This window comes from Neodiprion lecontei, chromosome 2 (assembly GCF_021901455.1).
Source record: "Neodiprion lecontei isolate iyNeoLeco1 chromosome 2, iyNeoLeco1.1, whole genome shotgun sequence".
Taxonomy (NCBI): domain Eukaryota; kingdom Metazoa; phylum Arthropoda; class Insecta; order Hymenoptera; family Diprionidae; genus Neodiprion; species Neodiprion lecontei.
In genome coordinates this window covers 22,050,844-22,069,182 of record NC_060261.1, presented here as the reverse complement: position 1 = coordinate 22,069,182, position 18,339 = coordinate 22,050,844, and the positions used below count along the sequence as shown (strand labels likewise).

At 42.1% G+C, this 18,339-nt stretch overlaps 1 protein-coding gene across 1 annotated transcript in view; it reads left to right on the top strand.

Moving 5' to 3' along the window:
- Nucleotides 1-15,111, top strand: part of LOC124292996 — a 33,525-nt gene extending 18,414 nt beyond the window's left edge. Inside the window, exon 2 of the mRNA XM_046731888.1 lies at nucleotides 14,798-15,111. Coding sequence (XP_046587844.1) covers nucleotides 14,798-15,111 — 314 coding nt within the window. The remainder of the gene's footprint in view (nucleotides 1-14,797) is intronic.
- The last annotated feature ends 3,228 nt before the right edge of the window (nucleotides 15,112-18,339 follow it).

The window sequence follows — 18,339 nt, the reverse complement described above, 5'->3', positions numbered from 1 at the left end:
AATTGTATGTCAGAGAAAATGAACATTATAGGCTTTCGACTTGCACGTATCGTGTAAGACTGATGAGTCTGCATCGGATGCGTTGAGCTTATATATAGGCTGATAGGTGCGCACTGCGTTCTGCGCATATCGGGGGGAAAGATGACGTCAAAGATGCGGTGCGCACTGCGTTCTGTGCATATTGGAGGGAAAAATGGCGTCAGAGATGCGGTGCGCACTGCGTTCTGCGCATATCGGAGGGAAAAATGACGTCAGAGATGCGATGCGCACTGCGTTCTGCGCATATCGAAGGGAAAAATGACGTCAGAGATGCGATGCGCACTGCGTTCTGCTCATATCAGAGGAAAAAATGACGTCAGAGATGCGGTGCGCACTGAGTTCTGCGCATATCGGAGGGAAAAATGACGTCAGAGATGTGGTGCGCACTGCGTTCTGCTCATCTCGGCTTGACCGGCTGGTATGTGTACACACAGTTTTGGGTTTTTTGAATCGTTAAGCCGCGTGGGACATGCGGTGGAAACAATCGCTCAACGAAAAGCAGGTAGCGAACAGTGTTTGGCGTGAGAAAAATCTTGTCTTGCCGACCCTTCACCGGATGGTATGTGTACACACAGTTTTGGGTTTTACGACTCTTCATAGCGAACAAGTCCGAGCCTGCACATCCCCAGCCATATTAACGTGGGGTATGCAACGAGAAAAAAATCGGCAAACGAAAAGCTGGTAGTACGCAGTGTTTGGCGTGAGAAAAATCTTGTCTTGCCGACCCTTCACCGGATGGTATGTGAACACACAGTTTTGGGTTTTACGACTCTTCATAACGAACAAGTCCGAGCCTGCACATCCCCAACCATATTGGCGTGGAGTATGAAACGAGAAAAAAATCGGCAAACGAAAAGCTGGTAGTATACAATACAATAATTGGAGAAAAAAAATGGGCGAATGAAACTATCGTAATAATTATAGATGTCGAAAATGGCGATGATGATGGGATATAGGAGATCAGGAGTGGAGGGAGTATTTCATGGGATTATTAGGCGGGGTAGAAAGCAAGGTAACTCCTGATCTCCTATTTCTTCATTCACCCTCTTCCACTTCTTTCTTTCCCTATCAACTATCTCCCATACCTTGCTTTCTGTCCTTGCTTCCGCTGCTTCTTTTATGAATCCCTCATTTTCTTTCTTTTTTCTCTCCTCGCATAGCCTATTATATTCCCTTCTTCCCTTTCTATACGCGTCCCCTTCCCCCTCCCCCTTTCTCCATTTCCTTAGACTCTGCCTAACTTCCGCTTTTTTTCGCCTACATTCCTCATCCCACCATCCCTTTTTCGCTTCCCTCCCCCTCCCTCCTACATCTAAGGCTCGTCTAAACTCCCTTATTCTTTTCTCTATCTCTTTACCTACATCCACTTCTCCTATCCCCTCCCATTTGACTTCTGTTCTAAACCTCATCCTACCCTCCTCCGTCCAGTCTCCTCTACTAGTTCCCCCTACTCTTTTTCCCTTCCTTGTCCTAGCCACTGCCCCCCTCAACCACACTATTACCGGGTGATGATCCGAGTCAACCCTATCCCCAATCTCTATCCTTTTGACCCTATCCCTCACCTCGATGTCTCCTATAGCGTAGTCTATCACTGTCACCCCTGCCCCTCCTACATACGTGAATTCCCCCTCCTCATCCCCCTCTATGTTCCCGTTCATTATTGCCCATCCTGTCTCATCTAAAAATTGCACCAGCTGCCTACCTTCCGAGTTTATTTTCCTGTCCTTTGATTTCCTACTCCTACTCTCCTCCTCCTCTTCTCCCCAGCATCCTCCCCCCTTCTGCCCTGTCCTGGCATTAAAATCACCCCCCACTAGCACTTTAACCCCTCCCTCTATATCTTCTGCCCGCTCCTTCAATTCCCCTATCTTCTCTTTTAGATCCCCATTTATGTATATTCCTACTACTACCCATTTTTCCCCCCCTACACTTATTTTCCTTGTTACCATGCCCTCTTTTACCTCTTCCCTCCCTCCCTCCCACTTACTATCTCCCTTCTTACCCCTGACAGCATTCCGCCTATTGCTCTTCCCTTCCTATTTTTTCGAACCGCATACTGCACTTCCCATTTATACCCTACTGGCAACTTATATCTAATCCTTTCCCACCCTTTCTTTTCTATCCATGTCTCCATTAGAAATATTACATCCCACTCCCCTAGCCCCCTCCAGAAATCTTCATCCTTTCTCGCGAGCCCCGCCACATTCCAAAACGCTACTTTCCGCCCCTCCCTTTCTGTCTCGCCTACTTCCCTCTCTCTCCTCCTTATCCCCCCCCCCCCCCCCGCCTGCCTCTGTCCCCCCCAACTACCCATTCCCCCGACTGCCTTTCCCTACGTACCCTTCCCTGTGCTTCTATACTTCCCTCTTGTCTTTCCTCGCTTGCTGACCTTTCCCTATCGCTTTCCCCTCCCCTCCCTTTGCCCCTCTTCCCTCGCTCTCCCTGTACCGTCCCCAAGCACCGCTCCTATCTCATCCCACTTCCACATTTTCCCTTCGATTCAGATCTTTGCATACCCTATTCTTACTCTGTTTCCCCTTCTCTCCTCAATAGCTGCTATCTCCCTCAACTTCCATTTCATTCTCCTCTCTGCCCAGGTGAGATCCTCGTCTATTCTCTCCTCCCTTCCTTTGAAGAGGCTTTTTCTTTCCATTACCTGCCTCTTTTGCTCCCTATTTCCTAGTCTTGCTATCCATATCCCCTTTTCTCCCCCTTTTTTCGCGCCTACCTCCCACAAATCCTTTACCTCGACCTCTACCCCTATCAGCTGCAAAATCTTTTTCAACCCTTCCTTTTCTCTTCCCTTCTCTAGTCTCGCTCCTCTCACTACTATATTTCCCCTTCTTTCTTCCCTTTCTTTCCTCTCTATGGCCCACTCCATCTCTTTTAATCTATCTATTGTTACCTGCGCCACTTCCGCATTCCCCTGTACCTGCCTTTCTCCCCCTCCTTCTGCACTCTTCTTTTCTAATTCTATCAGCCTCTCCTTTACCCTTTCCATCTCCCCCCCTCTCCGCTCTTCTACCTCTTCTAGTCTTTTACCTAGATCCCTTATCATTTCCTTCATCTCCCCCCTCTCTACTTCCCACTGCTCTTCCCTTCTAGTCATTTCGCCTTTAATCTTTTCCATTTCTTCCCTGATCCCCCTTCCCTGCCCTTTGACCTCCTCTAGACCTATCTTTAGCTCTTCCCTAATCAATCTTAGCATATCTTGTATACCCCCTTCCTCTGCCTTCCCTTTCTCCCCTGTCTTACCCTCCGGCGATTGGTGCACTTTCCTGCTTTTCCCAAATACTCTTTCTCTTTCCTGCAACTCGTCTACCTCCTGCTCCCCTTTTTCCCCTTCCTCCTTCCGCTTTCTCTTCCATAAGTCTAGCACCGTCGCCGTCGCTCCCAGGCTATGCCTCCTATCCCTCCCTAACGCTGCTACTGCCCCCGGCCTACCTTTCTTTTTCTCCTCCTCTTCCCTGTTCGCCCCTTCTTTTTGGCCACCCGCGTTACTCATATTCTTTCTCTCCTTCACCGCTCCCTACCTTATCTATCCGCCGCCTGCCTGTCTACTTTATCCCCCTTCTTACTCCCCAGGTGTCACTGCCTATTCCTATCTTATCTGAATCGTTGCCGTCCGCCGGCTCTTCCTACCTAACCTCAAAAACTCTCCCCCTTCTTTCTTTTTTCACCCGCCCTTCCCTTCTATTCCTGCCTCCCTATTCCCTTCACCCGACCTCCCGTCTATGTCTTCCCCGCTTCTTCTCTGCCCTATTTCCTTTTCTCCTCACCTTTGCTATCCTGCTAAATTCTCGCCTTTTCTCTCGCACTCTTTCGCACACCTGTCACTCACATTCAAAACGGAAACGGAAGTCAAGAAAATCTATTTTATTATTTTTTTTTTTGTGTCTTTTACTTAATTAAGTGTATCCCTCAACAAAGCGAGTATAGGTTAACTATATGCTATCTGCATGTTAATGAAGTACAAAAATCTTTAGAAACGTGATCGGCCGTAGCTTCTGCATTTATAACTGAGACAGGAGCCGATAAAAAAGAAAAGGTTTGTTTTACTAGCCAATCTTCATGAACCTCATGAATAGTTCTGAGTAGCTCTGAAGAAATGCTCGATTTCTCCTCACGAGAACGGGAACTAACTCGAGCAAGAGAAGTTTCTAGGGAAACTCGCAAATAAACGATCAAATCTACTCTAAGCTCAGACGAGCGAATGAGAAGATCGAAATTTCTCATCAATAAATGAGATTCGAAGACGCGAAAATTACCCAACCTTCGACGAGCTTCTACAAAACAATTGCAACTGAACATCGATCTTTCCATCACCTTTACAGGCAATGGAGTCGTCTGAAGATGTCTATCTAACATAACCATTTGAGCGAAATACTAAAAATAACAGCAATAACGATCTGGGTCCTGATACATCAAATCTAAGAGATCACTTTCAGCTACGTCTCGATATTCCTCAAGAGGTTCTGAAAGTGTACAGACCTGGCGATCTGCTAGAAACCTCTTGGTGAAAGTTGTTTTTCCGCATCCGATATTTCCTTCAATAATGATCGTAAGCGGTCGAGTTTCACTCAAATGAATTCCAAAAGAAAAATTCTTTTCCCAATCGATGACCGACTGTAAAGAAGGTCAAGTCGATCACAGTCGTCAAGGGTGTTCGTTTGAAGATCTAACCTCGAAGGATGTTCCTGGTCTCGGAGAGACTGTTCCAGGTTGATCTTCTTCAAAAGGAGCAAGACGATCCAAGTGAACCACTTTCTGACGCGAATGAGGAGATCTTCGGATTCTATAAACAACATTATTTATCCGATTAACAAATAAGTAAGGGCCTTCCCAATTTCTTTGTAGTTTTGGACATCGTCTTTTCTGTCCACGGGGTCGGAAGAGCCAGACAGAATCTCCAGGATTAAATTTTGAATCTCTGGCTCGAATATCATAAGGAGTTTTTAATTTATCTGAAGCCATAGAAATTCTATTTCTAGCAAAGTGATGAATTTCTTCTGAACGTTGTTGTAATAAAAAGGCATAATCTGTTTGATGCTGTCTTTGTACAGGAACAGGGCCTTTCTCTAAATCTTATGAAAGTCGAAAATTTCTTCCAGTAAGCATGAGGGCTGGCGTCTGCTTCGTCGTCTCATGAATCGCAGATCTGTAAGATAAGAGGAAGAAAGGGATCCAGGAGTCCCAGTCTCTCTGATTCTGCTCTACGAAGGACGACAAATACTGTAGCAAGGTTCGATTCAGACGCTCTATCATGCCGTCAGATTGCGGATGCAAAGGAGTCGTACGAGTTTTTCTAACCCCTAAAATCTGAGTGACCTCTTTCATTAAGGTTGACTCAAAATTTCGGCCTTGATCAGTATGAAGTTCTGGAGGAACTCCGTGTCTACAAATAAACTCTTTAACGAATGCTTGTGCTACAGTGAAGGCTTCTTGATCAGCGAGAGGAACCACTTCAGGCCACTTAGTAAAATAATCAGCAATAACCAGAGCATATTTATTTCCAGAATGGGTTATTGGGAGAGGTCCGAGAATGTCCATCGCTATCCTTTCAAATGGAGCTCCCACGTTGTAAATTTGAAGAGAGCTTTGTCCCTTCGCTCGAGGTCCTTTCTTTGCCGTGCAGATTCGACATCTTCGACACCAATCTTCGACGTCCATCCGGCAACGGGGCCAAAAGTAGAAGTTGCGAATTCTGCCCAGAGTTTTATTTGAAGCGAAGTGTCCGCCTGCAGGAGAATCATGATAAAGAGCAAGAATCTCCGGAACTCGTGTCCTGGGAACCGAAAGTTGCCACCTGATTTCTTTCAAGTCTGAAGATTCTCATTTTCGGTATAAAATTTCATCAATTAAAAGGATATAGTCCCATTGAGTCCAATAAATTTTCAAATCTGGCTCGGCTAAAGATATATCCTGCTAGTCCGGGCGAGTTTCCACTTCTTTCCAAGATTTCACTTGAGTCAAAGTGTCGTCCTCTTGTTGCGATTTTCTCCATTCCTCCTGGTTATTTTCGAGAGAAATCTTCCGTATTATAAGAGAGGGGTCACGGTTTTTCTCTAATCGTGCACACTGTTTACACTCTGGCATTTCCTCGCAGGGTCTTCGAGAGAGAGCATCGGCGTTTCCATGATGAATTCCTGCTCGATGACGAATGTCAAAATCGTACTGACCGAGCCTTCCTAACCATCTAGCTACCTGTCCTTCGAGAGATTTGAACGAAAGTTGCCACCTGAGAGAAGCATGATCTGTACGTATCAAAAATCTCCTACCGTACAAAATGGTGAAAATGTACTACGGTCTTAACAACAGCTAGAAGTTCTCTACAAGTGACACAATAATTCCTCTCAGTTTTACTCAAAACTCTGCTGAAATAGCTTATCACTCTCTCCTGACCTCCCTGAATTTGTGACAGAACCCCGCCTATTCCTGAAAAAGAGGCATCCGTATCTAGAATAAAAGGAAGTTTGACCTCTGGATAAGCTAAAATCGGCGAAGAAATAAGATTTTCTTTCAATTTCTTGAAAGCTTCTTCGCATTCCGGGGTCCAGTCAAAAGGAATCTTGATTTCGGTCAAGTGATGGAGAGGTTTAGCTATACTAGCGAAACCTTTTACAAATCTTCTGTAATACGTACAAAGGCCGAAAAAAGCTTTTAATTTGTTCTTTACTCTTACGTGTCGGCCAAGAAGAAACCTTCTTGATTTTGGATGGGTCGGTCTTCACACCTTGTGCTGAGACGATATGTCCGAGGAAGCCTACTTCTTTCTGGAACAGATGGCATTTTTTCGGGCTCATTTTCAGGCCTGCTCACTTCAGCCTAGTGAAAACTTGTCTGCGATTTTGAACTTCTTCTTCAAAGTTCTTGCCAAAAACGATTATATCGTCTAAATAGACGAGGCATATTTTGCCAGTGAGCCCATGGAGAACAGCTTCCATCATTCGTTCAAAGGTAGCCGGGGCATTACTCAAACAAAACGGCATAACCTTGAACTGCCATAATCCTCCTAAACCCGTCAAAAAAGCTGTTTTTTCTTTATCTAGAGGATCCATTTCGACCTGCCAGTATCCGCTCTGAAGATCTATGGTGCTGAACCAAGTTGCACCAGCTATCAGGTCCAGTGTCTCGTCGATTCTGGGTCGAGGGTGAGAATCTTTCTTCGTTATATCGTTCAGCTTCCTGTAATCGATACAAAATCGTTTGGATCCGTCCTTTTTGTTAACAAGGACGATTGGTGAGGCCCAGGGACTAGACGATGGTTCAATCACATCGTTCACTAGCATGTCCTCCACAAGCTTCTTCACGTCTTTTCGGGCGTTGAAAGCGAGTCTTCGAGGAGCTTGTTTTATTAGTGAACTCTCTCCGACGTCGATCTTGTGCTTGACAGAAGTACATCGGCCCTTATCACCACTATCTTTGGCGAAAGAATCTATAAATTCTAGCAAACGAGATTTAAACGATTCTACCTGAGCTAGATTTAACGAAATCGAAGATTTCTCCACAAGGCTCTGTCAATGTGAAGGGAAATGTTGTTGAAAATCATCTTCTGAGAGTTCTATTTCCCGAATTCTAGAAGGAGTCCAATAAATTTCATTTCCATTGGTACAAAGAGTTATTTCGCGATTGTTTGAAGCTAGTGAATTTCTCTTAGTCGAGATAACACAGTTATGAGCTGTGAGAAAGTCTATTCCCAAAATACCTTCATCCTCTATATCTGCTATAAAAACCTTATGTGGAGAGTCGATACACCCAAAAAGGTTAATTTGGTCAGTAACCTGTCTCAAAACCGGGGTCGTCTCTCTAGTGGCTGTCCGCAGAGATAAAGAGGGAACAATCTGGTCATCAGATTTAAAGAGATCCGATCGAACTACGGTTACTTCCGTGCCGGTGTCTATTACCCATAGCCAATCGACGCCATTTACAGTACCGCGCGCGTAAAGACAAGACTGTCGTAGACTTTTAATTAAAAACTGTTATCTAAGAGGGCTTCTACTCTTAACAATCTGCGATGATTTTCGCCCCGACAAATCATCTGGAATTAGTTATTTGGACGGGTTCCTGTTGAAGAACTCGACTGAGGATTTGCTTCCCCTTTTTCTATATCTTTCTTACGCCAGTTATAAGAGTTTGGATTCGAACTCTGCATCGGTTCTCCACTAATTTTTTCAATTAGAAAACAATGATTGGCGTCATGACCAATTTTCTAACAAAATAAGCAACACAATACAGTTTGTTCAGATGCAACTACGCTTTTAATTTCGCGTCTGTCATTCTGATCTTGAAAAGAACCACAATTTCCTTGTTTAAAATTATTATTACTTTTTTCATTTCTATAATTCTGAGGCTTGGTCTTCTCCGAGCGCTCAAAATCCCGTCTTTCTGAGGTGACTTTTGACACCTCGATTTGGCGAAATTTATTTGACATAAAACATTGCTTACGCATGCTCTCCACCTCGAGAGCCTTAGCCGTTGCCTTCCGTAGGGAAGTGAGACCCAAAGTCCCAACGGCCATTTTAATTTACGAGTCAGTAATTGCATTCAGAGAAGCCTGTGTTGCTAATAAATTTCTAGACGGTTCATGGTCTGATAATGCTACTCGAGATAGTCGTTCTATATCCTGACTAAGAGACGCGAGGTCCTCGTCACGTCCTTGTCTCCTCGTTTGTAATTGTGCTGCATAAAGTTTTGTTAAATGGTCATTGCCATATCCTAATTTTAGTGCAGAGCTAAGTTTGTCATAGTCTGAAATTTTTTTCTCTGATAATGCTATTAAAACGTTTAACGCGGGAGTTCGCAAACAAGAGGCAAGGCTGTAGGCCTTCATGGTGGAGTCCCACTGATCATGCTTTGGTATTGTATTAAATTGTTTCTCGTACTCAGCCCATGAGACTTTTCCATCGAACATAGGCGGTTTCAAAAAGCAAATGGGTTTCTCATAAATTTGAGAAGCAACCCCTAGTTATCTTGAATTATTCAATTGACTAAGATGAGAAAAGCGAGGCTGAACATGAAACAGAGGCTTGGAAAAGATTACCTCGTTATCTACTCTTGTTCCACGGTTTGTGGATTCGTCCACTTCTCTAATAAAAGGCACAGACCTTGAATTATGAGCTTCTTGGGATCGTCCTGGGTATTGGACCTCCCCAACAGCTGGAGAGGGAATAGGAGAAGGGAGAGGAGTAGCAGCTCCGGAACCTCGCGGGATGACGGCCAGTTCTCTAGAGCCGTTCACCTGATGTACCGTCTGAAGAGCCGCTACAGTTGTCTGGAACAGGTCGTGTAGACTGGTCTCCGAACGTTCCTGAGCCTCACGATCTCCGCTGTTCTTGTTGATTGGAGAGTTCTTGTTTTCGCTGCTCCTGTTTGTCCAGAAGCAGCTGGAGAAGTTGTTGTTGTTGCTGGTTAGCTGCATCCAGAAGCTTGTAAAGTGATAAATCCAAATTTTGAATTTATCCGCGGTTAAAATCGAATTCTATAATCGAAGAATTAATCGATCCTCGATTTCTCATTTCCCCCCCTCCGATCACACTACCGAGTTCGCTTTCGTGAGCTCGGTCTCTTGGCTCTGGGACGTCGAAGGGACCGGTCATCCGCTTATCTCTCTATAATCTACTCAACGTAAACTGGCCAGTAATTAAAACAAGATTTAACGTGGAGAAAATATTGAAATCATCAACTTCGGTTCCGGATTCCAGTCCCAGGGCAGGAGCCAACGTGGGAAAAAACGAGCATCATAGATAAGTCAAAATTTCAATATTTGTTTATTCAAGAATCTCACCGAACTCCGAGACAAATCAGAAAACGATGTATAAATTGGAATGAGTGTGTGTGTGTATCTGTATGTGACTGTGTGTGAAAATATGTGCCTCATATGTTAAATAAAAGTAAAAATAATATGAACTGATCTTACAAGCTGCCGTTGATGTCGTTCGGCGGCTTCTTGTTGCTGATTCATAAGCCTCAGTAGATCGATCTGTGTGATCGAGAACACGGAAGTTACGGGGAAAGGGTCCTTTGAAGGTGAAGAAATTGTCTCGGGAACCCGCGGATTTTCCGTGACGGAAGGTCTTCTCCGGCACTTTCCCTTCGACGAGAGCGTGTCAAACGACTATTGCTCATGGTTAATAATATTTCACGCACTGAATTGACTCGATTAAAACTCTTTATTCCACTTCTGATACTAGTGTAACGTTTTCAGACGTTACGAAAATGAATATGGATTCGTGAGTTTAATTATCGAGCCAGAATCAAAAGCGTAAATAAAATGCTGAAAAAAAGCTTCAATTGCAGGGTACGTGTTTCTGGTTTTAAGTCTGAAACAAGACTGATTTTACAATAATGTTGGTTGACGCAGCAACCTTATTCTTTTTAGAGACATAAGAGGTTTATAAACGTCTTTTATCTATGATGACTGCTAGATCATTAAAAGGGGGCAAAACGGGTGATTTCACTCTTTGTAACAATACAGGGTGTCCCTAAATTGCCTCCCACGCACTAGCCAGCATGATACCTCGTTAAAATCTAACTGAGAATTTTTTTTCCGGAAGCTCGTCCGACGCATGGTTTTTGAATCATAAGCGATAGCGCTAGGCCAATCAGAGTGCACCATTTCATCTAGATTTGCCGCCACGGAAATTGCTGTTTTGTTCGACTGGGTAAATTATTATTATTCGTTTACGAATTAAATATCGGCACCTCCCCTCTCTCTCTGTTGTACCCCTTCTAGGGCGCTGACCTCGGTATTGTTGCCGCGGAACACGCTGCCGGCCGCACATCCATGGGCGCACACTTGTGTGTGTAAACAGAAGCGCATCCTCAAGCATAAGGGGTACAGCAGCGAGAGAGGGGAGGTGCCGATATTCAATTCGTAAACGAATAATAATAATTCACCCAGACGAACAAAACAGCAATTTCCGTGGCGGCAAATCTAGATGAAATGGTGCACTCTGATTGGCCTAGCGCTATCGCTTATAATTCAAAAACTATGAGTCGGACGAGCTTCCGGAAAAGAAATTCTCGGTTGGATTTTAACGAGGTATCATACTGGCTAGTCCGTGGGAGGCAATTTAGGGACACCCTGTATAATTTTTTCATCCTTTTTGACTACCCGGGTTGGTTGATGTTAATGTCTTCGTTATAGTTTTCGTCCTCAATGTCATCTTTTAACTCGAGTTTAACGATCGTTGTCTGTGCCCAGAAAAAATTGGGCTTCCATTGATATTGTGTCATTTTCGACCTTACTCTCGATGATAACTTCTGGTGCATTCTTGCATGATTCATTACAAAATCCGCACACAATAGAGCACTTCAACTAAGCTTTCCTGCAGTCACATGCTCCACTGCATCCTTTTTTGCATTTGCATGAAATGAAATTCAATAAGGTCTCGGGTGCTGGTGACTTCGTCATTGTTAATGGATAAATAGCACTGGTTCGCTGACCCTGTCTCAGTTGAGCTAGGACCTCGGGCGCATAGTTTGCTGCCATGCCCCTTTTTCGATATAGGGAGGGGAGAAAAGGACGTTCGTTGCGAGCGTCATAAAAGGAACAACGTAAGACGAGGGACGGTTTATACCTGCTTTTGAAAACATTTGTACAGAACCCACCGAACGAGAATTGAAACGTTTATGTGAATACCAATAATATTCTGTACAAAGTCACGACACGGCAGAACATTTATATCTAGCAACAAAAACCATTTCAATTTGGAATACGTTTTGCCATATAATTTTATTTCAGTGTGAAAAAGCAGTAAAAATAATATAATGTTATTTGTTTTTTTGAAATTTACCACGAAAAAACTGATTTAACTATTTTGTAAACAAATTTCGATCTTTCCCTGCTATAATTCGATACATGTGAGACTTACAAAAAAAAGTTCAGAAGAAAAACTGTTTGAAATTTTATTATCTTCAAGTTTGTATTAAACGTTTTTAGTCGTAGGATCAACCGTTGAGGTATTATGTTGAAAAAAACAGATTTTAGCACCTTTCATCCAAGATCGCGGCCAGGGCGACCATTCCTCGAGGTCACAAACTGGATTTTTCATCAGAGTACAAACTTCAACGACATATTCCAAAATTATAACTACACTACCTTTTGTAGGGTGTGTCTTTTCTTTCTTATCCCTACTGACTGGACCAAGTCACTGGGGTTAGAATCGGTGGTTGGTAAGCTAATATTGTTCCGCGTGGTGGACTGTACTATTTTCACCATTTTCACACTGTTACGTCCGGCGTACCACCTCTATCTATTTTTCCTACTCGTTAACTCTCCCACAGTTCTTATATTAATATCACGTTCTTTGCGCTGTCCTCTTATCTCTACCTAGACTCATGCTACTCACTATCGCCTTTACTCAGCTAATTCTATTCCCTTCCTTCAGCATCCTCACACCTTTCCTGCACCCGTGCGGTTTGTTTCTGAGGACAATTGGGAGATTTAAAATAGGTTTTAACTCTCAACAACGTCTCATCTAGACCTCTTATATATCTTTTGCATAGCACACTTCCTTCCTACCGCTAACTCAACTTCTACGCAATAAACATATAATCTATATATCAAACATACCCGAGGTTATTCAACCTTCATCCTAACTTCCGGTTGTCCTAGTACGTAAAAGCGAAGCCGAACCTGTTCATTTTTACCGCTCGGGAGTAAACCCCTTTCACGGAAGTAACGACACTATTCTTCGTATTTTCGAATATGGATGATAAAATACCATTCGCCTCAATTCTCCCATCAGTTTGTATGGCTGCCTCAAATCGCTTGATTCCCGCATCCTAAGCACAAATAAAATGGCTCCATATCAAGGTTTCTCAGATTTGTGATTGATACAAAATATAATGTAAATGAGATCGTAATCCAGACAAATGGCTGCCTATCTATCCCAATGAATTAAACGAATTATCACTACGTATAATCGTATTATTGGGCGGCAGAAAGACTATTTTCTATTTTGCCACCTAGCCTTGGCCACGTGATCAGCTAGCTCACGGTGTATATCGGCACCGGGTCGTAATGATCGTTCGAGGCTCCCGGCAATCGAAGTTAAGCAAATTTCTCTTGGGAAGAGGATCGTGGTGGACTTGGTAGAAATTAAACAGAATGTAAATTAACAGCGTACCTTGTTTATTTTCTTTCTCGCTGATCTTCAAACTCCCACTCACTCACTCTTTAGCTTCTCTTAACTTTCTTTTACAATAAAACACCTGTTGCGTACTACGACAGTGTAGCACGAAGTATCCTCACCCAGGCGCGCCTTGAACACAAACTGGCGTAACAATAGCTCGGCTACATGAGTCTTTGCCTGTCATGGCTGTTCGGCGCGCGTATTTAAAGCTAGACCAAGCTCGACTGATGTCTTTAAAACTCTACGAAGAGGCAAGTTAGGTTTGCCTCACCACAACAGATTCGGTGCCAGCTGGTGAAAGCGCCGTCTGCGTTAATCGATTGAGCGCGATTATTACCCACCGCAGGAGTGTTGACATCACCTCCGGTAATGAGGTGTTCCCGGAATTTCTCCATCCAAGACTGCAAGAGCTCGACTGCGTGTTGAATCTGGTATTTCGAAATCATGTTTATTCTTGGACGCATGGGAATGTCACCTAAAAATTTCATATTTTCTCGTCTAACGTTGATCCAATGATCGGTCGTTCTGTTGCGCTCTTGCCCTGGAGACAGGGTGCTCATCAAATCATGAGCGTCTCCCATCGCGCCGACGAGATCCTTGCATGCTTCACCAGCCATGACTTTAACTTCTTCATGCCTAACTCCTAGCCAGATTTATTGCGACATTTTGTTACAACCAGATGAATAGTTTTGAAAATATAACAATATTTGGAAACCAAGTCGCAATGAGATTGTACACTTATGCAAACGTTGACAAAACTTTGAAAGATAACGAAAAGTTATGTTGAAAAGTTTTTTAGGTTTTGATAAGTTCTACCGAAGAGTCAACGAGAGCATATGGCTATGTCTAATAATTTAGCCAAAAAAAGAACTCGAACGCATTAGCAAACCAACGGACTGCTAGTATACTGTGAAAGTGATTCTAATCTTTTTTTCAAGAATTTAGTGAAGTGAATAATTTATTATGTTATTGCTGATTTATTTTATTCACGATTTAAGAATGTATTACATTTATCAGTTTATTGATTATTGTTACACATCATATATCGACCGACCCATGACAACAAACGCATTTCTGCGGGCATTCTAGAATTGACGTATTTCGTCATCCTCTTATTGTTAGATCGGATGAATTTCGATAGACGCAATAGTCGTGTAAACGAAGTCTTATACATATCTTGTAGAGTCGATTGAGATATGTCGGTTCTAGTCACCCGATGAAATACGTCAATAGTGGATGGCCTACCATACTATGTCTGTTCCCATCAGATCCTCTGATATTTGTAACAAATTCAGTTTGTAATTTGCAAATACCCAATGGTTGAATTTACAGAATTTCGTATACATGTTAGTCAGCATTTCTTACACATTTTCATGTATGTATAAATTTATAATCGGATTTGATATGCACCTCAATGTCTTAAATTCACGCTTAGGTTTCTAGCTTTAATTTTCCTCTTTTAACATTTTTCTACTTTTTCTCGTTAGAGAGATTACGAAATTCGAGCATTGTGCGCGCAAATGGGGTCGTTTTCAACTGATATGCGACGTTTGGCAGTGGCTAAAATTTTTAAATTATTTCACTGTTATACCTACATTTACTGATATAAGTTTTTTGTGCAGGAAGTACTTACAATGGCGTCTGGGACGATTGGTATGGACCTTCAGGTAGAGGGGATGCTTATAATATTGAGGCGGTCATCGGAAGTCCAGCTGGTCAAGCTGTCGCAAGTGTGGGTTTTGTTATAATTGCACAAAAGGCTCGTGACATTCGTGAAAAAGCATCTGTAAGCTGCACTCCTAAGAACGTCACCTTACCAGTCTGCAGTCCACTTCAAGCTCCGTGCCTTTTCCGGATTCATGAAGATCCATGTGAAAAAAATAACCGTGCTCATGCGTATGTATTCAATAATTTACATGATAGTAAACTAGCGTAGTTCACGAATGTATTGTAGAAGTTAAGGGGGGGGGGGGAGGGGGGGGACTGGTCAAAATGTACCGCCCGGAGAATTTTTCGGTGTATCTCCGAATCAGCTCATCTGCATCGTTTTTTGGCACCGCCGTGGATGTTTCTTGACAAACAGATTTCGAGAAAAGTATGAAATCAATCTAAATCGACGAAACTTTACGTCGTGTGAGACATTTTTTTGTTCTCTTTAGGTTCAAGAGTAAAATGTTTTTCACAAAAGTTGTGCGCCGTGTTGTTCTCTACAAGACAAGTTTTCTACTAACATTACGTAGCATTGTTAGTTTGACCGTAAATCACTAGTAAATAAAAGAATTGATTGTTGACTTTATTGTCAGTAATTCGCAGGCTTTCGACTCAATAAATGTCTGTTCCGGTATTACTAATAAAATGAATGAATTACAATTTCATAATGTGTGCCTAAGGACATATTTATAACTGTTTGGGGGTTGACAAAACTTACAATCTGATAAATCTGGAGTAGCCAGCTTCAAAGTTCGTTTTTTTTTGGGACTTGACATACCATTCTGTCTCATAATTGTCGGACATTTCTGTATCTGTAAGGTAGCTTGCCTTTGGAAAAATGCTGAGCTGCAGTTTCGGTAAATGGAGCTATGTAGTAAATTTCCTGTTAATCCAATGAAAGAGCTATTAGTCAGAACAGAATATTGTAAAAAAAAGAGAGAAGTAAACGGAAATACTAAAGTGAAAAATCCTTGTCAAAATCATAAAAAGAATCTATTTCAACGAATAGAAATTTGGATGGATTGATGATGTCAATACAGGAAAATATTCACGGTTATTCTATACAAGTTACCTACCGAGTACTCTGACGGGAATAATTCTTTAATTGAGCTTGCAACTTGATCGAATTGATTTGAATTGATCATTTTTAACCGTTCCATAATCAGAAATCAATTGATTGGCATTTACATTGGCTAACTTCTCACGAGTAGACTTTGACGACAATCCGTTATCTCTTTTGAAAACAGCTAAAACCTGTTTTCCGTCAGGATATTGATTCAAGATGTATTCTAACCACTGTAAACAGAAGTTCTGCTTTATGAATAGTTCACAGACAGAAGGACTGATTAGACATATATTGTAGACAAACATCGATCAACAACCACAGAGCAAATACAACGTAATGTTTTATCAAAGGTTGCTAGAGACAGAAGTGACAAAAAAATACATTTGCTAATATAATCTCAGTAGCCAGGATAAAAATCATTATGATGCAGCATTAACAAACTACAATGTTTCTGCGACGACTTCATTAATTCGTTTCTGAGATGGGTGGATCACACGAGTAAATAAATGTGACCTTAGTGATTCTGTCCTGATGTTTAGATACGATTTATCGGAATGAACTATTGTATTAATCAAGTTGAGTGCTTGAAATATAAATAGAGACAGAGATTACCGATTTCGTAAGAGGTTTGCATCCTGAGATCTTTTCAAGTAAATCTGGTCCTGAAGAACAATTTTGGCGCTTTAAGGGCTGTGGAGTTGGCAATTTTGTAAGAGCTTTACTACACCCTGCAACTGATGCGGGGGAATCTGGGTCTGAAACACCTTTTTGTGATTTCAAAGGTTGCTGGATTACCTCTTTGATATTATCTTTCCCATTTTCAACATTTTCTTCTTTAAACTCGTAAATTAAAGTATCAAAAATTGGTTGATCTATCAGGTCTAGGTCTAAAATAATTTTCGTAGATCCATTACACGAAGCATTATGATTATCATCTATGGTAACCTGCAAGTGACGGTTATTGTCAATTTATAAACACGTGAAATTCTAATGACAAAAAAAAATTGAGTTGCTTTTTCTCACTTCAAGCAATAACATATTATCATTTACATACAGTTCCGTATTCTATGAACGTTATAGCTTACTGTATTTGCTTCCTCCGATAGGAGCCGTATGAATTTCATTCGGTGGCCAATAGGTTTGATTGAAGCAGCTATAAGATCTGGTGTTAGATCCCACCATATATCTATATCAATCATGTTATCTGGAATCAGGAATGCAACAAAAAAAAAATATCAATAGGCTGTAATTTTAACCTTGAAGATTTATATCAGGGTTCAGCAGACCCTACCTATATTGAGATGAATCTGGAGCTGGCAGCCAAAGTTTACAACCAAACGTGCTGAAATTCATGAAATTGAGACACTGGCATACAAGAATAAAAAATGTACGAAATTTAATACAAAGCTAATACTTTTATAGAAGTTTCGTGAATAAATCTGTACGAAGTTTAGCACATTTGACTGCTAACTCTAGCTGCTAGTTTCAGCTTCATTAATTCAAGCCTGTTCAAGCTTTTTCAAACCTAAATCAATTCACTTCTATTGACTAAAATTTTTAATCAGTATACTAGGTTCATTTTCGTAAATTCAGAGTCACTGACGTTTATCCCCATAAGATGTATTCTACTATTTAACAACAAATGTCATCTCTATTGATACTAGAAGTATGAAATCTAACTCCCTAACAAACTCGATCGAGTCAGTCAAGAAAACCATACAGCGGTATTCAAAAGACACAGAAGATTGGGATGAATTTGTATACAGGGTGAGTCAGGTAAAACGGCCAGAATGGGAGGAGCTCAGTTAACGGATAAGGCCGTACCTCTTAGCTAATCTGGAGCGAGTCAATTGAAACACCGAGAATGGGAGGAGCTTTGTTGATGGATTAGGCCGTAGCCCGCGTGTTGATATCAAAGTAAAGTCCGCAGTCTGCCTACAGGTATTTAGTGGTAATACGAAATAAAGTCACGATATGACAACAAATGAGGGATCATAATAAGAGTTTATTGCCTCACTTGTTGTCATATCGTGACTGTATTTCGTATTACCACTGAACACCTGTACGCAGACTGCAAACTTTACTTTGATATCAACACGTGGGCTACGGCCCAATCCGTCAACAAAGCTCCTCCCATTCTCGGTGTTTCAATTGACTTGCTCCAGATTGGCTAAGAGGTACGGCCTGATCCGTTAACTGAGCTCCTCCCATTCTGGCCGTTTTGACTGACTCGCCCTGTATATGACTGGATGTAACATGAACAGGGTTAGTAGGGCTGGAAGCTGCAGTCGCACCTGAATTTCAGGTTGATATTTACTAGCCGGCTCTACCGTAGCGCAGCAAGTCAAGACGGTGGGATAGTAACTAATATTCAAATGAAATAACCTG